At 45.5% G+C, this 27,842-nt stretch overlaps 1 protein-coding gene across 1 annotated transcript; it reads right to left on the bottom strand.

Annotated features, from left to right (window-relative positions):
- Window positions 1-353: 353 nt before the first annotated feature.
- On the bottom strand, window positions 354-24,363 carry col1a1a (collagen, type I, alpha 1a). The gene is made up of 49 exons (XM_049561034.1): window positions 24,109-24,363; window positions 22,036-22,227; window positions 21,529-21,551; window positions 21,224-21,259; window positions 19,905-19,997; window positions 17,137-17,205; window positions 16,984-17,028; window positions 15,133-15,186; window positions 14,991-15,044; window positions 14,836-14,889; window positions 14,682-14,735; window positions 14,535-14,588; window positions 13,603-13,647; window positions 13,438-13,491; window positions 13,297-13,341; window positions 13,128-13,181; window positions 12,491-12,589; window positions 12,325-12,369; window positions 12,055-12,153; window positions 11,768-11,821; window positions 11,550-11,657; window positions 10,265-10,318; window positions 10,053-10,151; window positions 9,905-9,958; window positions 9,719-9,817; window positions 9,546-9,599; window positions 9,383-9,436; window positions 9,134-9,241; window positions 8,999-9,043; window positions 7,551-7,649; window positions 7,338-7,445; window positions 7,090-7,251; window positions 6,952-7,005; window positions 6,744-6,851; window positions 6,601-6,654; window positions 6,306-6,359; window positions 6,048-6,209; window positions 5,699-5,806; window positions 5,262-5,369; window positions 5,107-5,160; window positions 4,216-4,323; window positions 3,975-4,028; window positions 3,763-3,870; window positions 3,617-3,670; window positions 3,387-3,494; window positions 2,937-3,216; window positions 2,653-2,843; window positions 2,283-2,525; window positions 354-1,065 (listed from the first exon to the last, which is right to left on the bottom strand). The coding sequence occupies exons 1-49, from the start codon at window positions 24,188-24,190 to the stop codon at window positions 919-921; spliced, it is 4,344 nt and encodes a 1,447-aa protein (XP_049416991.1). The 5' UTR covers window positions 24,191-24,363; the 3' UTR covers window positions 354-918.
- Between the last annotated feature and the right edge of the window lie 3,479 nt (window positions 24,364-27,842).

Here is a 27,842-nt window from a genome sequence, read left to right as displayed (position 1 = left end):
TGGACAGCCAGGAGACCTCAAAGAAAGAATAGCACCTTAAGCTGTTACTGCTTCTGGTAAAGTGTTAGTTAACCTCGACTACCCGCCGACCGCCAGAACGACTGCAGGCTTCGCTTCACAAACACTGGGCCCTTTTTTTGTAACAGCTGGTATTCCTTGTTTTTCTGAGGTAGGATTTTCAAAAAAGAGGTTTAAACCCATGTTTCACTGCTGGTGGTTTTAATGTGACTTTTCTTTGAAATAAAAAAAAGGGAGAAATAGAAACAAGAAAGCAACCACAATGACAAACAGATCACAACGGCTACAACATGAGCGGATGATGAGGAGGGGAACAAGAGAGACAAACATGGCTGTCAGTTTCACCGTTTATTCATCAACACCTGAAACGTGGTACAAAGCAATTGGGTTCTGTCTGTTGGGACTGTCCTTTCATTCCTCTCACCACAGTGGTGTATGAAAATACAAAAGTCACCTGTGTGTTTCTTGTAAACTCCAGAGAGGCCTGGTTTGGCTGGATGAAGAGGGGAAGTCAATTTTTACACTTTACAGAAGCATATATTATTTTCTTGTTGCCAGTGAAACAAAATGTCTTCTCTATAGGATCCTTGGTGTTGGTGATGGTAAAAAAAACAAAAAAAAAACAAAAAAAAAATCAAGAGTCAGGAAACAAAAAAAAAAAGTAGTGGTCCCAAACACGACGATGCAGACTCCGCCACATCGCCGCCATCTTGTTGAAGTGCAGGTTTTAGGCAAAGTGGACCATCGGAACAATGGCCGAATGTAGAATCAGGAGCGAGGGGTCAGATTTTTCAGAAAAATGGCATGTTTGTCGGGGTTTTTTTTAGAGAGAGATGACTGCTAGAAAAAATAAAACACACACACACACACAACAACAATTTCAAGTCCAGATTTCTCTTTTTACAAGAAACAGACGGGTCCAACTTCAAGGCCAAACTCTTGGTCTGGAGCACCAACGTCCATAGGAGCGATATCAATGATGGGCAGGCGAGATGTTTTCGTTGTCTTGTAGTCGATGACTGTCTTGCCCCATGTACCGGTGTGTGACTGCAGGGAGAGAAGAAGACAGAAAAGTTAGGGTCGAAATTTGAACTTGATTAGTAGTTTAGCAAAATATTATAAACATAAAATGATTTGGCCGGAAAGGCAACCTTCCCTTTATATTTTTAAAGAGACAGATTTTGAAACACACATGACTACTGTTGAAAATGTAAAACTTGAAAATTAAAAACTGGCAAAACGTGTAGGTTTGTTTAGCAGACCCCGAGGTTTTGTCATGTTTCTTTCTTTTCCATGCATTTTATTAATTTGTTGTGCAATTAAATTTATTTCTACACTATTTTTATATTATTAAATATCTTTTCCAAATTTTTATTATTAAAAATCTGGAACATAAAGAGTCCATGTCATGAACGTATTCAATAAAGTTTTGGGGGAAATTGGGTCAAAATTCAAAATGGCCGCTGCATAGTAAACATTATACATTTAGAACTTTCTCCAATTTTGCTTGAACTTTGTTCAGATCACATGAAGCGCAAGACTAGCTACAGTAGCTAACATGTCTGATGTCTTATGTTCTCCTAGTCTTTGCTATCTGACTCAGTTCTCAAGTCAAAGACGGATCCTTAAACGGCTAAATTTCGAGGAGTTTATGTCATCGAATCCCGCAGAAGGACTGCTCCAATATCAAGGATCCTTCGAATTCTACCAAGGTCCAAGTCCATCCTTCAGAGAATTTTCAACGATGCGTGTGTGTATCCTTAGCAGACAGGAAGTACCCACAATTCCTTGTGCACGATTTGCCAGAATTGAAGGCGGGGCCTCTTCAATGACACACACCTGGGCACTCACAAGCCTGTTAGAATGTGTGTACACTGAATGCTAGGAGGGAGTCTTGCCCAGGCTCTGTGTGACCCAACTCGGAAGGACCATCCTATCAGAGAAGCATCCTTGACTTTGAGAAGCACTAAGAGTGTATATGCCTGCTGAAATGTGACCTCTGAAACTCTGGAACTCCTAGGTATTGGTTTTCCTATTTAGCATCTGACGCTCATTTAGTTGTCGGAGAGATGGGGATCAAAGTATCACCTAAAGACTTGGATGTTTCGTGTTTTGTTGTGCCCAAAGTGGCACTGCATGAACCAGTCTGCAGATTGAGCTTAAGCTTCATGACATGACGACGTGTCGCTGCTATACTTAGCCAGTTCTCTCTTGTAAAAGAGAGCTTTGTCAAACCTGGCTAAATAAAGGCTAAATTCTCTCACCGTGCATCCATCTTCCAGGACACTGTAGGTGAAGCGGCTGTTGCCCTCGGCTCTGATCTCGATCTCGTTGGAGCCCTCGAGGAGCAGGGCCTTCTTGAGGTTGCCAGCGGAGGCGTCCATGTAGGCGACGCTGTTCTTGCAGTGGTAGGTGATGTTCTGGGATGCCTCAGTGGACATGAGACGCAGGAAGGTCAGCTGGATGTTGACATCCTCAGGCTTGGAGCCCTCGCTGCCATACTCGAACTGTGGAGGAAAGAAGGGTAAGAAGTGGAGAGGTAAGTTGAGGAACAGTGGAGAGGAGTGAGAAGAGGAATTGGTAGTTGACTGGAGAGTGAGGAAGGGCTCTGTTTAGGAGATTCAGCGTGCTTACCTGGAAGCCGTCGGTCATGGCCTCTCCGAACCAGACGTGCTTCTTCTCCTTGATGTTCTTGCTTGTGTACCAGTTCTTCTTGGCGACCTCACGCTGAGATGGGGATACGCAGGTCTCTCCGGTCTCCATGTTACAGTAGACCTTGATGGCGTCCTCGGTGCAGCCCTGGTCAGGGTCGATCCAGTACTCGCCTGGAGAGGTTCGGGGAGGAAAACAAGGTCAGAAAAATCAGAACTCCAACTCCATCTTTGAGGTGTTCTACCACTTGAGGATTAAAAACTCACCGCTCTTCCAGTCAGGGTGGCACATCTTGAGGTCGCGGCAGGTCCTGGCAGGGTTCTTGCGGGTACCGTCGGGGCTGCGGATCTGCTCAATCTGCTGGCTCAGGCTCTTCAGGGTGCTGTCAACCTCCAGGTCGCGGTCGCGGAGAACGTTAGCGTCATCAGCACGGTACATGCGGAAGGGATCGGGGGCCTTCTCCTGAGGCTGGGAAATGAAGCCAAGGTCGAATCCACCGCCTGGGGCACCGGGTGCTCCGGGAGGTCCAGGAGGTCCAGGAGGACCCTGAGAGACAAGAAGGAGAAGAGAAGAAGTTGCTTATTTGCTGGTCATTGCTGGTAGAGGCTTTGTGGTGTTCCAAGAAAATCCCAACCTCTACGTTCCCTCAGTGAAGAGACACAAAGTAAAGACAGATGAATGAATGAATGGATGGACAGATTGTCAGCTTGACTTACAGCAGGTCCCATCTCTCCAGAGCGTCCACGAGGTCCAGGGGGTCCAGTGGGTCCAGGCAGGCCACTCATACCATCCTTACCAGGGGATCCAGCAGATCCAGCAGGGCCCTGCAAACAGCATGAAGGGAAACCTTAAAGTTTCACTCCGAGACATGAAAATTGCTAAACACTGAAATCCAAATCACGTAAAATTGCTCAGTGCTCTTAAAAATAGTGAGGTGTTAACTTACTCTAGGTCCAGCAGGTCCAGCAGCACCAGCGGGTCCTTGCTCTCCAGAAGATCCCTATGGGTTCAGAACAAAAACAGGAGTCAGGCATTAAGTGTGTGTATTGTACAGTATGTGCTGTGTGTTGGTGTGAGTGTGAGGTGACGTACAGAGGGTCCAGGAGGTCCCTGCATGCCAGTGAATCCTCTGTGTCCCTTCATGCCTCTCTCTCCAGCCTCTCCGGACTCTCCCTTGTCTCCACGAAGGCCAGGAGCTCCCTGTCAGAGAGAAGAAGGGAAGAAAAAGTGTTGTTTCAGCCTTCCTGTGCACTCCAATGCATCTATTTTAGAGGTTTAAGAATGGTGTGAATGTTGTTACTTACAGCAGGGCCACGAGGTCCAGCAGGGCCAGCGGAGCCAGCAGGGCCAGCAGGTCCCTGAAATGTACGAAAAACAGTTTGATGTCAAGGCAGACAGCAGCGAAACACAATCTATGCGCTCACCTACAATCAATCTAATATCACTGGATAACTTTCATCAGCATGTGCCGAAGTATGTTCTGAATACTGAGGATATTTTCATAAAATGACAACGAATAAACTGAGAAATCATTTTGTCACTCACAGTCTCTCCACGGTCACCGTTCTTTCCAGCGGGTCCGACGGGTCCAGGGGCACCAGGGGGTCCGGGGGCACCGGGGGCTCCAGAGGGGCCACTCTCTCCACGGTCTCCCTAAAACACAAACTCATTTTCTTATTCATGCTTTGATCTCATCTCTTTTATTGCCATTGTCCGATGTTGTTTAAGTTTTGGACCTTCGCCACCTGTGTGTTGGGATCGGGTGTAGACCGACTTGGCAGAGATGGCTGCCATCTTGTGTTTACATGGATTAGTGTATTGTGCTTTTGCTACCACTAGATGGCACAGGAAGTGTCCAAGTTCAGCAGAATGAAGTACAAGGTGCAGCAATCCTAAAATTTAATGTCCTCACATGAGGAAGCAGGAGGTTAAAGTTTTAAGTTGTCTGCATTTGAGAGGGCAAGTTGAGGTAATTGCAACAATTAAACTTGCTATTGATTCAGTTGTATTTAAATCCTTTAGTTACATAACTACAACTGAATTGAGATAGTACGGACACTAACTTTTCAAAGTTAAAACAACTAGTCTCTTTTCACAGTGTTGACAAAACGTCACCTACAGATGGTATAACTGATTTTGTGTGCAGCTTTTTAGCTAGTTACCTACAGTAGACGCTCAGCTATGCATCACTGTATCTAGCAGAAGCCACTGTGGTTAGCATGTTGCCGGCTAAATGACCCTGCAAGCAGCTTTGTTTTGGTTCAGGTTAACTTCGCTGACTCTTCTCAAGCTCAGTTCCGCAGCTGAGGCTGGAGCACCACACAAACTCCGTGTCGCTGTGCCATTTGGAAACAAATCCAGCTCGGCAAGTTGCTCACCTTGACAGAGAAGGAGTTCACTCTCTGGTGACGTAGCAATGACGTCATTTTAACTTACCTTGGGTCCGGCGGCTCCATCGCGACCAGCTGATCCCTCGTTACCGGGGCTTCCCTAAAACACAAACACAGAGCAGGTCAGCTGATTAGCAAACACCTATGCCACTATCTAAAAGTCAGAAGGATAGTTAGTGTACAGGTGGTGTTTCTTCATACCTCACGTCCAGGCTCACCAGGGGCACCAGCCAGTCCAGGGGGTCCCATGGGTCCGGGAGGTCCGCGCTCACCACCAGGGCCAGAAGGTCCGGGCTTTCCAGGCTCTCCCTGTGGTTAACACCGCCACAGTTAGTCCATTTCTAACAACCATAGGTTTCTTTCCTTATTGATTATCTGGGTTTTGTCAGTGTTTAAGGGTTTAAAGCAGGAAGTTACTAAAGTCTAGCACTGCTTCTAAGTATATTTGAGGACAAATTTAAGAAACTTTGCTTCCTGCTTGCTGCAGGTCACATAGTGGTTTTTGATCGCTTAATATTTCTGAATCTGGAGTCATGTTTGGTTCTAAACATCATATTGGCTGGTTAAAGACATTTTGGTTTTCTGGTTCCATCAGATTTGGCAGTTTGTATTTTCGTAGAGTAACAATAGGAACTTACAGCAGGTCCGGGCAGGCCAGGGAAACCTCTCTCTCCTCTCTGTCCAGGCAGACCAACAATACCACGCTGTCCAGCAATACCCTGAGGTCCAGGCAGACCAGCACTTCCCTGCAGGGGGCGACAGAGAGTGACAAAGAGAAAGTGGTTAAACAACAAGGTGCATGGCAGCAGAGAGTGACCAACACATAAACAATGTCTACATGTTGTCAGTGAGAATGTTGAGACTTAATTGATTCAGTGCTACTACTGACAGAGGAAAATTTAGTTGCTTTCAAATCATTAACAGTCAACCACTCTCTAGGTTCTGTGGTAGACTGAGATGGAAAGGTTGTTTTGAAGGTTAACTTACGGTGGCACCCTCGGCACCAGGGCTACCCTTCTCTCCAGCAGGTCCTGGGGGTCCAGCAGCACCGACCTCACCAGTGCGACCAGCAGGTCCAGTCTCACCACGGTTTCCTTTGGGTCCCTCTTTGCCAGGGCCTCCAGCGGGTCCGGGAGGTCCGGGGTTGCCCTATGGGGTGCACACAACATTGTTCAAAAAAACATCCTAGACGTAGAGTCTTGCCATGGCAACAAGAGGTGCTAATAACATTAAAGAGTGACTTACAGAGGGGCCGGGAGGTCCAACTCTGCCAGCAGCACCAGGGAAGCCAGTAGCACCCTAGGGAGACAGACAGAGGTCCATTTGCTGACTGTGGCTGGAATAATGGCTGTATTATGTCAGTGCAATGAAGTTGGGCTTCTTGCATTTCAAGTAATACATCTGTCTGGAAACATGCTTCATAGTCTCTGCTCAGTTTGGCTGTCACCTCTGACCTCTACACTACTGAAGCTAAAGTCATAATTAATGTAAATGTAATAGAGGAAGCGGAGCACAGAGTAGAGGAAGAGTGGCGACTTACAGGAGGTCCAGCGGCTCCACGAGCTCCCTTAGCGCCAGTGTTTCCAACGGGACCCTGAAAGGACACAACATATCGTCAGTCAACATGGAAGAACCAGTACCAGGCAATGTGGCCTTTTATATGAGGTGTGATAGTTTACAAACCTGAGGTCCAGGGGCACCAGTGGGTCCAGCAGCGCCGGGGGGACCAGCATCTCCCTTAGCACCATTATCTCCAGCCTCTCCCTTAGCACCAGGCTGTCCATCAGCACCCTGTGGTGGAAGGAAACAGAGGCATTCAGCAAACTCTGTATTGAAGCTTCAAGCTAAAGAAAAACAGCGGGTAAGAAGACATTCATCAAGAACGACTTACAGGAGGTCCAGCGAATCCGGCAGGTCCAGGTGGTCCAGACTCTCCACGCTCACCCTGAGGAGAAGAGGGAGGAAGGAGAGTCAGTCAAGGATTTCAAGATTCAAGCAGCCAGAGAACTTTGAGCAGACGAGTACATACAGGGGCTCCACGAGCTCCAGCAGGTCCAACAGGTCCAGCAGGGCCAGGCTCTCCCTTGTCTCCGGTGGCTCCAGCAGGTCCGGGAAGTCCAATTGGTCCAGTCAAACCACGGGGGCCATCCTTACCAGGAGCTCCATCAGCACCCTTGGCTCCTTGGTCTCCCTGGGTTATAGGATGGAGAAAGGGAGTGAGGCAGAGACCTTTTCATTGCTATTCTGAATATTGGGAAAACTGTTGTGGCGACTCACTCTGTCTCCCCTCAGTCCTGGAAGGCCAGCAGCACCGCGCTCACCAGGCATTCCCTGCAGTCCAGGAGGACCCTGAGCTCCAGGAGCACCAGGGGCTCCAGCATCTCCCTGAGGAGGAAGGGGAAGAGAAGATAAGCAGGAGGGTTACACAACAAATCACAGAAAACTTCACAAGACATCAAGTGATTTTCTTTCACGTCTACCAGGATTTACCTTAGCACCATCGTTTCCAGCAGATCCGGGGGAGCCACGGGCACCAGCGGGTCCAATAGCACCAGGGGCACCACGCTCTCCGGGGAATCCTCTGTCACCCTGAGGGGAAGAGGTGGCACAGAGTCGGGTAAGTCGAAGTCCATGAGTGGAAAGTATGAGAATTTATCCAACTGTGGATCACTTGTCTATAAGGTCAATGTTATGTCGCAAAGGGCGGCACTAATGTGAGGTGGGAAGCTTTCATCCCAGAACACTGAACTATTTCGCTGATATACTTGAGCTGGCTATGGCTCAGGAGGTGGATCAGGAGCTACCCACTGGAAGGACAGTGGTTCGACCCCATGTACTCTACATGTCGAAGCTTCCTTGGGCAAGATACTGAGCCCCACATTTGCAGTGCCATTGGTGTGTGAGTGTATGTGAATGAATATCTGACCTTGACCACCAGGGTGTGAAAGTGTGTGTCAGTGGGTGAATGATGTGTGTGGTGTAAAGCATTGCGAGAGACTATAAGGGTGCTACAGAAATGCAGTCCGCAGAAATATATTTTCAAAATATGAAGAGCTATCTGCTAAAACATTAGCAAGGACCTTTCATCCTTTCGACCTTACACGTTGTTAACTGGAAATTAGCCATGCTATCTACATAGCTCTACGATACCCTCTTAGCTTTAGCCTGCTGTTAGCTAGCTTTAGCCTGCTAGCATTACCATCAAGTTCAATCAACAACACATACCTTTTTTTTTTTTTAACTGTTTGTAGCCTGGTTGGCAGTTTTGTAAAAAAAATATTTATTTATCAATACCCAGGGTTCTCACACATTTTCATGGACAACATTTCCAAACTTTTCCACAACTTTTTAAGAAGCCATGATAAAGATTTTTTTTGCTTCTTGCCCCATTTGCTCAGAGGTTTGAAACGCACCAGATTCAAACTCTATTCAAACAATTTCAGCTAGTTAGCAGTTAGCACACATGATGGGAGACGAATCCAGTGAGAAAAGGACTAAATGAAATGATGGTAAAGAAAACGTTACACATCAATGCATAGTAGAGCTACGTAACTTTTCTAAAACTTTCAATGATTCTGACTAATTCCATGACTTTACCAGACCTAGAAAATGTGAGCGTTAAAGTCCATGACTTCTTCAGGTTTTCCATAATTGTGGGAAACCTGGGTACAGATTCTGAATATTTGAAATAGTTTCAAAACAAATTTTCTGCAGTATCGATACACCGGTACCACATCGTATTGTTAACGCTTGTTCTTTGCTAGTAACCAAGAAAAGAAAAGTCATCGCCGTCTGATTGATATTGGAAGGAAAGGTATCAGATAACGATATTACAAAATATATACAAACATTGTATTAAAGTAAAACAAATGTAAGTATCTTGAAAATACTACTGGCTGGTTAATAATATGATGATGTGATAATGATAAGTGACTTACTCTAGCTCCAGCAGGTCCTGTGGCTCCAGCCTCACCGGGCACACCCTAGATAGACAGAGAGACAATGCACGTGTTGATTTACAAGACAGTATTAATTTGATTGCGTATCGGAGTCGATCATATCTCATTCAGTACCTGCTCTCCGGGCTTGCCAGTCTCACCAATGGCACCCTGGGGTCCTGGGAGACCCTGGAATCCAGGAGCTCCAGCAGGTCCCTGCTCTCCTCTCTCACCAGCAGGTCCCTGAGGGTGCGCAAGAGAAGGAGTGTTAGAGCTAACGTCATAACCAGGCGTGAGGTGTTGTGCGGGTACGACTTGTTCTCAGTAGCAGCATGTGAAGACCACCAGGCTCAGGAGCCGGGTGTTAATGTGTCCTTTACTTACAGCAGGTCCGGAGGGGCCTGGAGCACCAACATCACCGTCCTTTCCTGGGGCACCCTGGGTAGAAAGATGGCAGGCTTTTAGACACATAGGCTCTAGTTTTTAGACATTACAGGAAAGCAGAACACACTGGATTCAATAAGAAAGCACAGTGAAGGAAACTTACAACAGCGCCAGTGGGTCCCATTACTCCTCTCTCGCCGGGCTTTCCACCCTCACCCTACAGACGGGAGTAGAAAAACACTGTTACCAGAGATATGGATACCATTTATTAAATCAGTAATCCACAAGAAATCCATGATCAATAACACTGAGTAGTAGCTGAAACAAATCACTCACAGCGGCTCCCTTGGGTCCGGGGAATCCCATGACTCCGGGCTGGCCTCTAGCTCCAACGGGGCCAGGAGGTCCGGGGCGGCCATCTTGTCCAGAGGGTCCCTGGTGGGTAGAATTATAATATGAAGACAAAATGTCTTTGTTTTGATGAGATTAAGATTAAATGTGCTCCACTGAACATGAACTTACAGCAGGTCCAGTCTTGCCATCAGGTCCAGGGCTGCCAGGGCTACCAGTCATACCCTACAGGGAGAGGTCAGAGGTCAGAGGAGGGCCTTTGCAGCGAATAAATGATGTAGCTGAAAATAAGGTGAAAAAAGATAGCGGGGAATCTCACCTTAGCTCCAGGCAGACCAGGCTCACCAGTGCGGCCAGGCTCGCCAGTGGCACCTTTGGGTCCAACAGCACCAGGGGCACCGCGCTCACCAGTGGCACCCTATGATGGGGAAGAAGTTAAGTTCGTTAAATCAAAACTGATCAGAGGTATCTCAGTGCTTATAAGTGAAATGCAAGTGTGTGTGTGTGTGTGTGTGTGTGTGATGTACTCACTTTGGGTCCAGCAGGGCCATCAGAGCCAGGGAAACCACGACCTCCGGGGCCACCCTATAGAGAAAACAAAGCACGTCTTGCTTAGCTCCATGAGCAGAGGTCAACATCGTTCCATGCAGACCAGATTTATCGGTTTATTTCATTAACTTTTCTTTCATTTTTTTAATGTTGTTTATAGTTTCTGTTGGTTTCCAGAGTGGGTCCAGAGTTTGGGGGGATCAGAGTCGTGCCAGTGCATCAAAGCCTCGTCATCCCTGTTGTGTTGACAAATTTTAATCATAAGACTCAAAAGAAGAAAAGAAAGGTGACGACTATGTTTTCACACCCAGTGTAAGTTTCTGCTAAACTATAATGACCTTGATGTAGACAGGGATGGCCTGTTACTTTGATCCTAACGTGAGCTGTCCTGTACTGTGAGGTCAGTCCGTGTTGACTGTGACATACGCTCAGGTGTATTCTGGAGAAATTCCACTAAACCTTGTTTGAAAGTTCCTGTATTGTCTAAACTCAGGATACTGTAAGACTGCCAGAAGCACTCTGAGGCATGAGGCGTGCTCCAGTTCCTATTTTTGTCCATGCATCGTGCCCATGTGAGATAACGTATCAGTGATAATGTTTGAGAATATCTGGCAATGATGCTCTGTTCCTGCATTTACAGTTCTGGTTTCTGACCAGCAGGGGGTGCTAGAGAGTTTGTTTTCATGGCCCTGATGAGCCAAAAGGGCGCCTGTATCATTTGTGGCCTACTCTATGTATTTGTCAGGGATGTAGCACCAAATTTTGGACCCGAGGCAAAGTCAGTTTGCTTTCTTTCTTTTCTTTTTTGGAAGCCTGTTTTCCGTTTCTTGGGAAAAGACATGACAGTTTAGAGACAAAGCCTAGTGCTAGGGCAGACTGAAACATTTTGCATCTTTAACTGATTTATTTAGCCAATTTTAGTTATGGCACTTAAAAGTAAAAAGTTGCAAACAAAACCATTATTTCATTTCATGCTTTTTTCAGTGCCCCCTCCCAGGAAGTCAGTCCTACCCCCCACCACCACCCACTGTGATGCCCCTGATACTTGTATTTTATGGGTTGGTAATATTTTGACCTCTTTTCTTCATTAGTCTTTTGATTTATTTTTTTTTAAAAATAAATCAAGTTCTATATGGAGTTATTTGTCTTTGAGGTGGGAGTACCCCACCAGAGGGCGACTCTGTCACCTTCCATTCCTGTCACACTTCAAAATACAGACTTTTACAGTCTACAGTATAATATAGTGAAAATTAGGTGTGATGCATACTCTCTCTCCGGGAGCTCCACGGACTCCTGCAGCACCAGGCTCTCCTCTGGCTCCTCTCTTGCCCTCCTCACCAGAAGGTCCAGGGGGTCCTTGTACTCCTGGAGCACCCTGGAGAACACACACATGGACGGTATAAGTGGTGGAACGTGTATTATTAGTACATGTGTGTGCAGCGCTGCCCGCCACGCTGACTGTGAACTCTGTGAACTTCTACTTACAGCCTCTCCCTTGGCACCGGCCTCTCCCTTGGCTCCTGGGGCACCAACCTCACCCTGAGGGAAAAAAAGCAAATAAGCAAACATAAACAAAACAATCAAAACAAAAAATACAAACACATAACAACTTCAACAACAAAAAACAAACAAACAAAACACTGGTAGAAAACTAAAGTTAAACACTGTTTGTTGCTGATTCTGTAGTTTTACCTTCACTACATTATGTTGGGACAGATCTCAGAAAATATTGTTTCTGTCTCTGGTGAGTTCTGAGAGAGTTTCATACTCACAGTGTTACCCTTGGGTCCGGGGGCACCAGCAGCACCCTGAGGTCCGGCAGGTCCACGGGGTCCGGGGAAACCGGGAGCTCCGGCAACTCCAGCAGCACCCTGCAGGGGGCAGCATAGACCAACAACACGGTCACATCATGCTGCTCCGCCAGTGATGAGTCTATAAAGCTACGTTACTATGAAACAGGCTCAACCTTTTGAGCCAGACAGGGATTCAAACCCTCAACCCTGATGTGCTGATGAAGTAAATGTGTTGAGGAAGATACTCACAGGGGTTCCCTTGGGTCCAGGGGCTCCATCAGCTCCGGGGTTTCCCTGACAGGAGAAAGAGGAAGATTTTTTAATTAGCTAGAGGCCAGATGGTTCTGAGGGAGGATACAGATGTCATGATGTCATCATAAAGAGTCTGTCATTGAAGGTTACTGTGTGTACTAACAGAGGGTCCGGCAGCACCAGCAGGTCCGGGGTTACCAGGCTCACCACGGGCTCCAGAGGGGCCCTCGGGTCCACGACCACCCTGAGCTCCAGCGTCACCCTGGGTGGAGAGGAAACAAAGCAGAGTCAGATAATCATGTCCAAATCAACAGCGAGGCTGCGATCCATCACCGATGAAGACTTATAATACAGGGATGGAAATCGAAGGCAGAATTTGTAGAAAGGAAATATAAAGTGAGAGAACAGAGGAGTTCACAAATAATTAATCAGTCAGCTTGGTGGAGTTTTAAGGAGCATTTCTGAGCTTTCTGAAAGGAAATAATTTCTGATCAAAGACACCAACTGAAAAATAACTTTTAGCCATATTCCATGCATCAGATACATTTCAACTTCAAGTATTGAAATGTATGTTTATTATACAAGTTCCTTATCAAATAAACTTGTAAATTATCTGCTTGGATGACCTTCTATGACCCCCTCACCCCATGTGACCTCTGTTACAAGATCAAATTAAAGGTCACATGATATGTTGAAGAGAAGAGAAGATGGAATAAAGTGACGTGCATGGTGCATTTTTTGGATGGGCAAAGCTGTGGATGATGGATTGATCAACATTATTGGCATGGATCATGTTGTACCTTGGCTCCAGGGCCACCGGGGAATCCAGGAGGTCCAGCGGGGCCGGTGGGACCCTGAGGGGAAACAATGAGAGATTTAGACAAAGCTCCATTGTGCCACAGCTATAAAAATGTGATGAAGGGACAAACTGGAGAGAATTGTTTGAACTTTAGAGAATCAAAGACTTACGGGAGGTCCAGCAGCGCCAGCAGCACCATCGTTACCACGAGCTCCCTGCAGTACAAAGACAAACATGATTGATCGATCTGTTCATTGATCAACTGATCGATAGATTGATTGGAGAATTTTTGTGTTTGTGTGTGGACTCACAGCAGCTCCAGCAGCACCAGCACGGCCTCTCTCACCGGGCAGACCACGAGGTCCCTGAGACGGAGAAACAAAGACTCAGTCAGCTCTAAACTGGCATCAGCTGGAAGGGAGGGAAAATCCAAGATGGCGGCTACATGGCAGAGATGGGGTGTTTGTTGTACTCACCATAGCGCCGGGGGTTCCGTTCTCACCAGGGGCTCCACTCTCTCCCTGAAAATACATGCAGGCAGGTGAGATGATGGGAATGACACAAACTGTAGCATCATCCATTGTTATTAATGTTATTAGCCAAAATGGCTGCCGCTGTCTGACACTGTGACCACTACCAACACTACAAGACTTACTCATAGGGTCAGTTCACTAGGTATGAAGAGTGCTAATCATCTTGGCTTGGACTTGAAAAACATATAGTCACTTTATTCCCAAGAACCTGTATTGGGTCAGGGTCAGGTTGGAGTTGGGGTTAAAACACAACACTCTGAAAAGAGTTCTTGGAGGGGCGTGGGCTCTAGGGGACTAGTTAAATGGGATCTACTTAAAAATGTCCTTGCATGAGTCCCAATAGGGGTCGGAAGAGCCCCACGAACATTAACATTTTGGATAGGGTTCTGAGGGTACTGCACATGTGGGGCAACAGGTTAAGGAAAAGGTTTGATCATGATGGACCCTGACCCAGCTTCTAAATATGGAAGGCGAATTTAAATAAGAATACTTCCAATTTCAAGCCTCTAACTTCCAATTCAGCAAAGTCAACTTCCACAGTCTTAAAGTATTTTAGGGTTCAAATCCTAAAATATGGTTAGGGAGTTCGTAAGAGATGGGTATTTACCAGGCAGGGCAAGTCTTTTAGCCAGTTTTTGGGACTAAAACTCAGCTCACCTTTGATTTGTATCATCCATTTAAAGATCTGTCTCTTGCGAGTACAGTGCCTTCAAGGAAGTGCAGAGCACCACACTGACACTATGACTAGGACTTCTACTACAAGCTCTGCGGTACTGTTAGCACCACTATGACTGCTACTTTTACAGCTACTGCCGGGCATTTGTCATCACTGAGACAAAGCTTGGTAGAGTGAGGTAACAAAGAGTGGCAGTCACCTTGGGACCAGCAGGGCCAGAATCTCCCTTAGCACCATCCAGACCGCTGAATCCCTACAGAGAGACAGAGACACACACAGTTTAGGTCAGTCACAGTGAGAGGAGATGCTGCAGCGGTGGTTTGTCGAACGGGGAGCTGTGACTCACTCTGTGTCCCTTGATGCCGGGAAGTCCGGGGGTTCCTGGGAAACCACGAGCTCCCTGAGGGAAAGAAAAGAGACAGAAGGCACAATGTATCACATATTTTCATTTTTCGGGGGGAAATGACATCACTAAGAATTACACCACCATGACAACCTACCTGAGGGCCAGGGGGTCCACGCTCACCACTGCGACCGGGTTTGCCAGACTCACCCTGAGAGAAAGAGGCAGAAGGGGATGAATGTAGATATGAAGTCATTCTGTACTTTAACCTGAGATGTAGACGGTGAATATGATCAGATCCAGCCCACTTACATCCTCTCCGTTCTTTCCAGGGGGGCCGGCGGGGCCACGGGGACCCATGGCACCCTGTGGAGAAAAAGACACACTCAAGGTGAGGATGACGACAGATTACCAAGGTGCAACATAGGTGTGTATCCATGTTCCTATTACTCACAGCAGCTCCAGCCTCTCCGGGCTCACCAGGGGGGCCAGTGAATCCCTGAGGTCCCTGTAGGTGGAGACACACACAAACACCATTAGTACCACACTTATGCCACCAAACTTTACACAAATGTTCATCCATGCTTGCACATGCAAGCATCTATGTGTCTGTGAGTCAGCGGGGTGTCTTTGTTTCATCAGCTCTCTCGGGTGGGAACAGTAGCAGAACTTTAAACGCAGCTGTGAGGAGAAGAACTGTCTCTCTCCTTTTATGGCAGGACTCTCTTTTGGTGACCTGTTATGTAAATCATTTGTATATATTTGGAGTGAGTCCTGGCTTGCTTCAACTACATTCACAGATGTACTCAAGTCACTTGGTCCAGGTTTGGTCCGGTCTCAAGAAATGCCTTGGATTTTGTAGGTGAATCACAGAAGCTCAAAGCTAACACACTAGCATAAAGTGGAAATAAACACGCTGTTTTGCTTTAGCTTAGCATCATGGAGTCTGTAGCACAATGTAATGGCTATAGGATAATAATAAAGGTGTCAACATCTAGTTCTGTCTGGCACCAGGTACAATCTCTCTGGTTTCATTTACAGCACAAAGGAAGTGCGTCAACCATTGTGAAATAAAACCAGGAAGAGGAGAGAGTTTCTTTTCCTCCTGGTAGCTATCTGCAGTTACCAAAGAGCATCAGATCAAGTTCTCTGCAGTTACTGTCCCCAGTAGTGGAAATGCTCGACGGTGCAACAACCAAACTGTGGAAGCTCTCCACACTAAAGAAAAAGAGTCCTGTAGGTGCAGTCAGTCATCGTCTGCTTCCACATTAAAGGTGAGTGTGTTTGCTGATCATGTGAGTTTATCTACCTATCTGCTATGTAGCGTGTGAAATAGAGTGTGGTGAATGTGCTAGGAAAGGTAGTATCAGCACTGTCTCTACCTGGAGCTCGCATGTACGGAGCCTGGGTTTGTTGAAGGTGGCAGTGCTGTTTGGGCTGAGAAAGCCATGTGTAAGTAAGGTAAAGGAGGTTATTGGGTTGGTGTGGGGAGCAGTGAGACCTGGCATTAGGGGAGTGTCTCTGGGACGCCAGAGATCACTGTCTAGCCTCCTGGAGGTGTCGTGGGACCAACTACACGAAACACTGGTGAAAGGAGGTTCCCACCTGATGACCCCAAAGACATGCTAGTTATCACTGCTCACTGGTCTGTATAGTTAAGCCTTGCCATAATAGCTTATCATAGGGCTTAGGAGGTGATTCACTGAGTGCTGATCCTTTCTCTAGAGCACACACTTCTTGTGTTTATTTGAATTCATTGAATGATCCCTCCTGGTGCAGACAAACTGTATCTTAGTGAGAAGCATGGAGGATATACGTTGCAAGGTGCAGAGAAAATACTCTTTGACTGGTATTTTGGCTGAAGCTGCAGTGTGCACACTTATCTGGCTTCTTGTCTGTGAGCTGCAGGTGGAAATGAATTGTGTTCAAACTGAAAGTGAAGCAAATGTCCTCCCACAAAATAATTCCAGTCCTGTCCCATGTTGTGTTATTCATATTAGAACTGCAGACTGATGATGACTCTCTCCCTGCACACTTCCGTTGACTTGTTTCCTGTCCCGTCCCAGTCACGTGATGAATAGTTAAACTGTCCCGTGGGAATCCCGTGACAGACAGGATTCCCAACAAAAATGTCTAGTATCTCCGGCACCAACCGACAGATGTTAGTGGGAAACAAGTGAAGCTCGTTGTGTTTCGTGCTGAGAATCCACGTCTACTCATGTCTTTCCATTGACGTTGTGTGCAACCACATGACATCATAAATTACGTTAAACATTTTGAGTTGAGAAGGAAGTGGTGTACTCACGCTAGCACCAGGAGGTCCAGGAGGTCCACGGGGTCCCATTGGGCCCTGTCAGTCAAACAGAGGCGAGGTCAGTTACTGCACCACCAACACTGACAGTGGAGTCATGGTGTGTGTGTGTGGGTGTGTGTGTGAGTGTGTGTATGGGAGACGTACCATAGGTCCAGGCACAGGCATGGCAGGTGATTTGTCATCGTAGGCTCCAGCCATCTGAGGGGAGAAGTTCTGGAAAGAAAAGCAAACAGAAATATAAATATTCCAGTTTGAAAATGTTGAAGATAGATAGATAGAGTTTGGGGCATCCCAGCCACAACATCCCTCCTATTTTTCCATTATTGTCTATTTGTTTCACCTGTTGTGTTATCATCTGGGTCATGTGATGGCCTCCTATTGGTTCCTGCTACTACATAGGTGTGGCCATACCTGTGTTGTATGTTTTTAAGCCCTGAGGAAGACCTGCAGTGGTCGAAATATATCGAAATATATCGGCTCTTCCAATGATATCAAAGGGTTTTTAATATTTCCTTCCTGGTTTTCTATATTTCTGGAGTGGCTTCCTGTTGATCCTCAATTATTTGGTTAAATCCTGAAAATTAAGATTCATGCAGAAGCTGCCTCGTGCAAAACCTGTCAGGTTTATATTAAATCTAACTAAATACAGTGGTTTAGTCGAGGTTATACGCAGATATATGGGTATACTCATCTACCTACTAGTACATCCACCTCATTAATTACACAACACCACTTAATATGATATTAGATTTTGAGCCTTCGCAGCCAAAACATCCTCCATTATATATCAATTGAATCCTGAAAATTAAAATCTATGCAAAACATGTCAGATCCAGTATCTGTAGTTTGGTCTGCCGCAGCTGTTTTCTGTCTAACGCTGTCTCCTGTTTCCTACTTCGCTCGACAACTACACTTAAACCAGGATCATCCCACGACCTTTGACCTCATCACTCATACTGTTGCTGCTGCAGGATTTGTTGAGATCTGCAGGACATTGACAATACGCACTCTGAAGTGAGGTGTATCTCAGAAAACATTAGCTTTAGAGTCTCCGTTAGCTTAGCATGGTAAATTAGCGTGAAGTCTGTTGTTAATATGTTGTGGTCAGTTGGTGTGGTAACTTAAGATGGGGTCAAGAGCAAACTGAACCATAGCATGCTTAATTAGATTCTAAACCTGCAAGCTACATGTGGCAAAAAGCATTGGAGTCTATGGTAAATTCGACACAAGGATGCTTAATTAGGCTGGGGTGGTATGTCATATTAGCTTAGCCTGGTGAATTAGCATGTGTGTTAATGACAAATTCACATAAACATGCAAAATTAAAGAAAAGAAGTCAATGGCACACTGACTTGTAGCATGCTAAATCAAATTGTGATACTATTAGCTACTTATATGTGACAAAGAAGGTAGTCAATGATAGCTTCAACATTAGCATGTGTGTCAATAACAAATTCTACATTAAATATGCAAAATCAGGACAGAAGTCAATGTGAACAGAATCAAAGCATGCTCAGTTAGATGCTATTAGATAGCCTTTATGGTAAAGAAGCACATTAGTCAATGACAGTGATACGCTAGCATGGTCAGCTAAACTGGGATGATGCTACATGTTAACGTAGGCTAGTGAATTAGCCTGTGAGTCAATGACAGATTCTTCATAAGAATGCAAAATTATGGGAAACAAATCAATGATAAACTGACAAGATTTTGATGCTATCAGCCATAACTGGAAGAAGCTTGTTAGCCAATGATAGCTTCTACATTAGCATCGTCAATTGAATTTGATGACACGTAATTATAGCTTAATGAATTAGCTTGTGGGTCAATAACAAATTCTACATGAGAACACAAAATTAGGAAAGAAGTCAATGGAAAAACGAAAGCAAAGCATGCTAAATTAGACTATGATGCTACTGGTTAGCCTCTAAAGAAGGATGTTAGTCAACGATAGCTGCTACATCAGCATGGTCAATTAAACTGCTATATGTCATGTTAGCCCAGTGAATTAGCATGTGAGTCAATGATAAATTCTTCTTCAGAAGGCAAAACAATAGGAAAGCCGTCAGCAGCAAACTGTATCATGCTAAATCAAACTGCAACACTATTAGCTATATGTGAAAGAAATATGTTAGACAATGACACCTCCTACATCAGCATGGTCAATTAAACTGATATGTCGTGTTAGCTTAGCCTAGTGAGTTAGCATGTGGGTCAATGACAAATTCTACATAGGAATGCAAAAGTAGTCTGGGAATGTTAGCTCAGCATGCTAATCTACAATGGGAATCAATGGGAATGTTGGTTTAAAATGCTAAATTATGATGGAAGTCAATGGTCATCTGAATCACTGCATGCTAAATTAGATTGTGAGTCCTTAGGACTGTTAGCGTAGCCTGCTCAGAGTAATAAAAGAAGTCAATGGGCATCACTGACGAGCTCTACACATTATTAGCATGGTCAATCTGTCCACTCTACAACAAATTGATAAACAAAGACCAGCACGCAGAACATGTCAGCTTCCACTTCCTGGAGCATCTACCCTCATGACCTCATGACCTTCTGACCTTCTGACCCCAGACTGAGAGCCAAAGTCAGAGGGAACCATCATGTCAGTTAAAACATCACAAAAAAGACATTTTAGAGCCTCTAACATTTCTAACAGAAGCACTGAGGTGGTGTGGGAATGCAACAGGAGACAGTGGGACTTATGGGTAGTTGGATATGAGTTCTGGGGATCAGAAGGAAAACTACGCTGAACAGGGGCTGACTGTTACTGCTCGATCTGTACCAGAAACCTGATTTGGGGTCAGGATGGGACCCGAACAACTGACAGAGGTTCAGAACTGCTCAGTTTGGACGCTAACACGGAGCTCAAACCCAGAAACACAAAATAAAAATCTCAAACTTACTCCACCGAGGCCGGGAGGTCCAGGGGGGCCGGGAGGTCCAGGCAGACCAGGCTGGCCGGGGATACCATCGTTACCGGGGGGACCAGCAGGACCCTGCAGATCAGGAGAAAGAAAGAAAGAAGGGTCAGTCTCAAGAGTCTGAATGAGAGGCTCACCTGGATACTAACTCGCTCAGAGACAACGAGATGATTTGATTGAGAATTGATTTGTTTAAACAACGAGTCACATGACTGCCTGTTACATCATCACAACAGATCCTGGTGTATAATGTTTAATCTCCTGTGTGTGTCCTGGCAGGCTCAGAGCAGCACTAAACCTGGAGGAGGTGCAGTTTACCCCCCATGAGACTGATCATGTGACCAACCAGGAGAGGACTGGCAGTGGTCAGGTGACATCAAGATACAGGAAGTGGGTAAGGACAGTCAGAAACTGCACATTCTGCAGTGAATTACACATCAAAATAAATGAGAATAAATTCAATATAGTTTAATAATCATGACTGAAATCTCATAGTTGGATAAGATTATGAGATTATAAAAGAAATCATTTTGAGTACCCTCCACAGCTCAGCTACAGTTTTCAAAAGTGTTCTCTAGGGTTTCAGATCTGAACTCTGCTCCTGAATCAGCTCCCACTATGATAACAATGATTACTACATATAAAGGGCTGCAAAAATATAAATAATTCATTTTTAATATTTAATTTGATTCCATAGATTTCAATAACTTCAAAAGCAACCCCAACCCAACTCACATTACGCCATCTTTAATTTTTTTGAGACTGTAATCCCATTTACTGACATAAAAGTCTGAACGTCCTCCCACCTTTTAACTTCCCTTCACTTCCTCAGTCTGCGTGTTCCGACCTGACCTCTGCGTGTTTTCAATCGAGCAAATTTTGTGCCCTTATTTCACTTTGCTGCTTCAGAACGGTTTCTAGAGCGAAGACGCTGACCTCATTCAGAGGTGGAGGTTACAAACTGCTGAACTCTGCAGTGCAGCTTTACTTTTGCATCACTATTTTCTGGGACTTTCACCTCCGTCTGTGCCAGAAATAAAATATTTAAATGCAAAATCCATTATTAAACATGACGCTATTTGCCAATAAGTACTCAAGTCCATCAGTAACTTTTCATCCTTCACTCAGCTACTTTGACATCAGATTCTGGATTGACAACACGTGACAGTATCAATGCTTCAACTGCAACCATGAACACACAGGAATCCTCTCAGAGTGCCAGACAGTGAACGCACCACATGGTGACCAGAGATCAGGAGATTTAGTGAGTGAGTGACAGACGGAGGAGAGTGTCAACCTACCCTGTCTCCCTTGGGTCCACGCTCTCCCTTGGGTCCCTGTGAGAGAGGAGAACAGAAAAGGGTGGCGTCATTAATCTGTCAGAATATGATTCACGTGATTGATGATGTGTCTGATCTCAGATCATTTTAAGATTTTTAAGATTTAAGCAATTATAATCTTGCACCTCATCATCACAGTTACAGGTTGTGATATATGTATTTCTGTTTCACTGCCTGATAGTGTTTGTGTGATGATAATAAATATATTATTTCCAATTTACAGCGTCACTAAATGAATGGTGATCAATGAAATAATAGATATTTACCTCAACCTGAGGCTCCGTGAAGCCTGCAGAGAGAAGACACACAAAGTTAGGTCAGGAAACACACACACACACACACACACACACACACAAAGGATCTCACAAGAAATCTTTTCTAATAAATGTAGAGGCAAAAAATTTAAAGCATAATCCCTCAAAACGAGGCCTGGAGAGGAGGACTTTACTGCAGCAGCAGGGAGGTGTGTGTCTGATGGTGGAGCAGAGTGAGTGTGTTTGTGTGTATTTGGGGGATGAATGGAGGGCAGACATGTTCAGTCATGTTGGAGCAACATGTGAAGGAGGTGAGGAGAGGTGTGAGAGATGGATGAGCAGCACTGGAAGTGTCTGAATGTTTGGATTTGACTTTTCTTAACAAGAAACCAGAAAAAATAAAAAATATATATGTTTTAAAAAAGAAGGAATTAAATGAAGAATTAAAGCAGGTGACAGTCAGGACAAAGGATGTTGTAGAAGGAGAAGGAAGGAGAGGTGCAGAGAGGGAGATCATACCATCGTCGGGGCAGATGGGGCAGCACTCGTCATGGGGGATGACGGGGTTGGGGCAGTCAGTTGTGTCCTCGCAGATGACCTCATCGCACATCACCGTTCCGCTGTCACACACACAGATCTGGCATGGCTCTGGTTTCCATACATCCCGGTCCGCAAACACCTGGCCGTCCAAGGTACAGCTTCCGGCCAATTCTGGAGGGGGCGACACAGGTGAGATACACACAGGTGAGACACACACACGCGCACAAAAACACAGAACTAGTGCAAAGACCAGGATGGAAGTGAGAAATATATAAATAAAAAGACAACAAACTAAATTTTTAGTTGTCTTTCAGCAAATTCGAGAATTTCCTAAAATTAAATCAGAACATAATTTAAATAATGTCTATTTTTAATATATTTTATTATCATATTTTCAGTGTTCGTTCTGTTTAGCCCCTTAAGCATTTAAAGAAAGTTTAAAGTGAGAAAATGCACATAAAGAATTCATATTTTAACACAAACGACCCAAAACCACAGAGTCGTGGCAGTGACATCAAGACACAGAGCAGGAGGAGGATTGAGTGCTGTGAGAGGTTTGGACAGGAAGTGAAAGGCCTCAGAATCAGACCAGAGGGAGCACAGGCTGAGGTGACGGAGAGGACACTGACGTGCTGCGTCTGGATGCAGGTCACATCAGCGTTACGCACGGAGCAAACACGTCCCCGACTCTAACAACAGTAAAAACCGACCCCCCCTCTGCTCAGACTGAAAGTCACATTTTCCGAGCTGAGCTGCATCACTGCTGCTGCTGTGGCTCAAAAGTGAACCCAGGCTGGGGCTCCTTTTAGGGGGTTCAGTCTCCCAGCGTGCCAAAGTGCTGAGCTCAGAGGGAAAAGCTGCGCCGCTGCAGACTGTCGGCTTGGCAGCAGCTGGTGGAAACACGGTCCGCATGTGTTTGTAATTAAAGGAAACAAAAAAAAAAGAGTGGAAAAAAGAAGAAGAGGAGGAGGAGGAGGATGGGCAAGGAGGCGGTGTGGGGGACGTGGCGGCCAGATGTGCCTGCAGGTGCGGAATGAGGCCTCTAGGTGGCGCTGGGAGACCGTTCAGAGGGTCAAACCACATCTGCTTCACATAGACAGCTGAGTCGTGTCCAGACAGCAGGAACATCTGGAAAAACTGAACTTCAGCTCCTCACTTCTTGTTTCCAGGGCTGAGCTGATTTTCTTTGTCTCCGTGCACGATGAGTCTAAAAACCCCAACAGAGGCCTGACAGAGCCCCACGCTCTTTTAAAACTGCCACAGAGCAGAGAGTGGAGGCTCCCTGAAGCTGCAGAGGTCAAATGTTTCCGGCAGACAAGACTACGCCTGCCTCCTTTCTTTAGCTCACCTGGCCAACTCGACACTTGGCTCCAGGCTGTGAATTACTGCCACATCAACCAGGCCTGTGGAAAGCTTTCCCTATCTGTCAGCGGCGAGAGGAGAGGGGAATCTTTGCTGCTGCTGGCACACAAAAGACATTTCCCCTCCAGTCTTACATCCAGAACTGTAGAGTTTCAAGGCTGAGATAGTCGGGGGGGCCGCCAGTGAAGTTAAGGGTGTCGAATTGATAAAATGCCAGGGGAGGATCAGGCTAGTCGGATATAAGGTGCATGTTTTTCTGAGAATACAGCTCTTTTTTGGGGCTCAAATGGGATCAAACATGCATTTGTGCTAGTCTCCGTTAGAAAGCTTCGCCTGGAGGAAAGCGTGGAAAACCTGCAGCAACTCGCTCTGCATGCATGGGAGAGGTGGGGGGGGGGAGACAGAGACAAATGCAAGGAGAGAGAAAGAGGGGGGCCTTCTGGAGAATGCATTATGTACACCCTGTACTGCTCACACTGCTGCACACACTCATCTACCTACTGATCTGTCTAAAGACAAACGAGCAGCACACATCAAAGTTCTTATTTCTGAGTCAAACTTTTTCCTTTCTTCTTCTCTCTGTCTAAGTTCTCAGCAGCCGTCCACCCATGAAGAGAAAATCCATTTTCAAAAACCAGTTTAAAAAAAAAAAAGGCTTGAGAAGCTCCAGTAAACAGTGATGAGACTTACGGTCGTCCTCGCCCTGGGCTCTGACCAGGAGCACCGCTGCGCTGAGCAGCAGCGCCAGCCGCAAATCCACAAAGCTGAACATGTCTAGATGCCACTAGACATGTAGACTCTTTGAGGCAAGAGAGGAAAAAAGTTGGGGATGTTTTCTCTTCCTGCTACACTCCACTCATACACGGGTGTTTGGGGCAGGGTCCGCTCGTCTGTTCACAGTCCTCCTGACCCCAGCAGAAAACTCCCTACTGCCTACACTCACTTTCCACCAGGGCTTTTATATGGGAGCCTGAAGAACTGGGAGGTGCTGGGGACTGGACCGACCGGGGACGCACCCTCATTACCCCGCTGCTGCCGCTCACGTTTAGGGAAGACAAGAATGGACCCCTCCTTCAAAGAAAAAAAAACACACAGAAGAAAAGAAGGAGAAAAAACAGCAGGTCCCTCCTTCCATAATTCTACAGTGGAAGGGTTGGAGCTTGGATCAGAGGAGGAAAGGGGGGCTGAGCCAGAGGAAACCTGATCCTGAAGAGCATCGGAGGGTCGGAGGAGGATCTCCTCTCCTCTCTCCAGCAGCCACGGCTTTAATCCACATTTTATATTTCTACTTCCTGATTCACTTTGATTTCAGTGGAGTTTTAGAGCTTCTGGAGCTTCAGCTTTAGGGTTAGTTGACAAACTAATGTCTGAGCGGATCACAGCTTTCGTCCAGTTTTGGTTCCTGAACGTTTTAAATGAGCTTTTGGTTGTAGATCTGTTGTTTTAGGTTTCCAAACTGCTTTTATAGTTTTAGGTGACAGACTGTGAACATGTGCTGAACATGTCTGAGGGCTCTGAAGTGTTTGGTTTCTTTAGTAGAGTTAGCTGAGCTTATTTCTGGTCAGGGTAAAAGTTTGACCTCTGCTTTGGAATCCTCCTTGTTTGCATTGTTTAATGACTTCAGATGACCCTGTATCATGTTCAGGATTGTCATCATGTGACAGGCTCAGCACCAAAACTAACGTGTCTGTATATTTTCAGTTTATGAAATTTTTCTCACCATACTGACAAAATGTTTGCTTTACTTTCCATCTCTGCATCACAAACATGGCGTGAGAGACAAGTAGGCATTATTAGATAGGGAGGTTCCAATGAAAAGACACCATCAAGTTGCATCATGGGAACTGTAGGGTCCAGCATTTTCAGAGTTGCACATACTGGACAGAGAGTCAGGACATCTCGGCCTCTTCTTCTTCTTATAAATTGCTGCAGTGCCCCTTTAACTGCCATCTGACAAGGCGTCGCCAGATCGTACATCGGAAACTCCGATCTTGATCAGTGACTCATCAACAGCGAGTGTCCGTAAGAGAACAGGACAGTTATGTTAATTGTGTAGCCGAGATCTTCTTATTGATCTCTCAGATCCATATTAGCCACGGATGTTTGAAGAGAACTAGATGAAGCGTTGGAGGCGGGGCCTCAGTGGCGCCTGAAGCCAAAAAGGTTCAACTTCCTGGGTGTAAAATTACCCAGATCTTCTGCATTGTTGGGCCCATAATGTAGACGTATGGTGGGCTTCTGCCAGCTGAACGGCTAACTTCCTGTTTAGCCCCTTGCTAACTTGAATGGGGTGAAAATGATTTAATCGTGTGGCTCTTCTTGAATGTTATCAGACCAAATGGATCAAATCTGGATAGTGAATCAAGCCATTTCTCACTTTGAGATGCACAAATAAAAAATGTATCCCCTGATTCACAATGTAAGTCAATGGGAAACAATCTTTTTGGGCCACACAGCATCATGCAAAGGACATAGAAGTCAAAATCTTAATGTCAAATTGGCTTCAGAGCCTGGTGCTGTTCCTGGGGGTTTGATACCAGTATGTGAGCTTCCTTGTCATGTGACCTGAGCCAAGGTGGGCTTCATGTTCTGGTTTTGGAACCAGGTTACGTTCAACTGGTTACTACAGCACGTACTGTATAACCCTTTCCCACCAACATGGAACTGGTTCCATTCCAGTTCCCACACCTACTTTTAAATAATTTGGAGCATTTGGACCAAAAATAAATTGGTTTGGATTCTGAAAACAGCACGTTCCTTGAGCTGAAGTGTGAACCTTGATGACATCAGTGGGCGTGACATCGTCTGCAGGTTGGAAAGAGAGGATGGAAATGAGGAATCATCTTATCATTAATAGTTGGTGGATGCATGTTTTTGGGTAAAACAAATATCTGTAGAAACAGAACAAAAGTTAGACAGGTGGTAAATGTGATCCACCACCTGGCTACTACTGATTACTTTCCACTGTGCATCATGCAACGCCCCCTGTGATGACACATTCTTGATTACAATGATTCTGCTCAGTGGAAATGTGGGCTTGTCCATTCGATGGCACCGAGGTTCTAAGAATCCTGAACAGAACTGGTTCAAGAACCAGAGCTAATCTGGTGAAGCGGAGGTTTTAGTGTTGTGTGAAGAGTGGGGCTAAAGATGGGGACGTTCATCAATGGTCAGTTATTACTAAAATCAATGCAGCAGAACCAGAGATCTCGTCTTTATATGTCACATTCTTCTTCCTTGTCAAAAAATGCCACCTACATTACCCACAATGCAACTTGACTGGTTGGTCGGACCCAGCTGTTACTGGACATCCATGACACGTCAACGAGATTTTGGACTCTTGCGTCAGATAGATGTTAAATTTTGGTTGGAATGAAAATCGGGTTGACGATAGTTTAAATGTCTAATGACGTTAGGATTTCATGTTGTGTGGACGTATCATTATGACGTTGTCATTTTGCAGACGTTGGGTTTTGTTGTCCATACCTCATTACTAAATGTTTGCCATCTATGTCACGATGACGTCAGCATGAGATGTTTAGAAGACGTTGGATTGGTTACATAGAAACACAACTTAAAACGAACAATATATCAACGTCATGTGTTGTCAGTATTCTACGTCAAATTGACATTGTTGGCATTTGACGCTGACTTTTGGTCACCTGACATCACAACCTAAATTTAACCAAATATCACAGTCTAATGACGTCAGTGGCCAATTCTGGGGATTCCACTCTGTTACGCTAGTTGCTGCTAACGTAGCCTCAAGCAGAGCTCCCCCTGGAGTCAGAAAAAGCTTCGTACAACTTTCTCACACACAGTAGCACTCCCTCGCACTCTGATGTGTAAAACTGGTTCGGTGGGAGTTCCGATTTTTAGCACAACACAAATTTCAGCCCAGTTGCCAGAAGAAAATGCTGACATGGTACGTTTCCACAAGTATGTTACATTTGTATGTTTCATACGTGTCATATCAACGTTTCTAAAGTGACTCTGTCGTCAGGAGGTGGTGGGGATGGTGGATTGCGTGACACTGAACCTAACAGCACATTAACCACGGAGTTGTTAAAACCTAAAGTGTCAAAATATCCACATGGTTTGCAGAAATATACAATGCCAACGCTTTTCTGGCACCTGGGTTGCAAATCTATGAAACACTGACACAACAAACTAAAAAGTCCTTTAAGTGACCTGAAGGTTTGAACCCCCCACAGTCTGAAATCAGTGGACCACACTGACGATATTATGATCCTAAGAATTTACCCAGAGGTCAACAAAGTACGGCTCATTTTTAATTCAGCAGGTTCACAGTTTACATCCCGGTGAACACAGGACCCAAAGTTCAGTGCTCCAGCTTGTTGCTTTTGGACAGAGGATGCACGGACATAAACTTACTGCAGATTATTTGGCCTTTAAGTCGACCA

Source organism: Epinephelus fuscoguttatus, linkage group LG19 (assembly GCF_011397635.1).
Source record: "Epinephelus fuscoguttatus linkage group LG19, E.fuscoguttatus.final_Chr_v1".
Taxonomy (NCBI): Eukaryota; Metazoa; Chordata; class Actinopteri; order Perciformes; family Serranidae; genus Epinephelus; species Epinephelus fuscoguttatus.
This window is presented reverse-complemented; position numbering and strand designations above follow the sequence as displayed.

Excerpts from the sequence above, each read along its gene's own strand:
- col1a1a (XM_049561034.1), bottom strand. The coding sequence starts at position 24,190 with ATGTTCAGCTTTGTGGATTTGCGGCTGGCGCTGCTGCTCAGCGCAGCG. Across the intron at positions 21,260-21,528 it reads TCACGGAGCCTCAGGTTGAG|GGACCCAAGGGAGAGCGTGG; the intron begins GTAAATATCTAT and ends CCTCTCTCACAG. Across the intron at positions 2,526-2,652 it reads CCATGACCGACGGCTTCCAG|TTCGAGTATGGCAGCGAGGG; the intron begins GTAAGCACGCTG and ends TTTCCTCCACAG.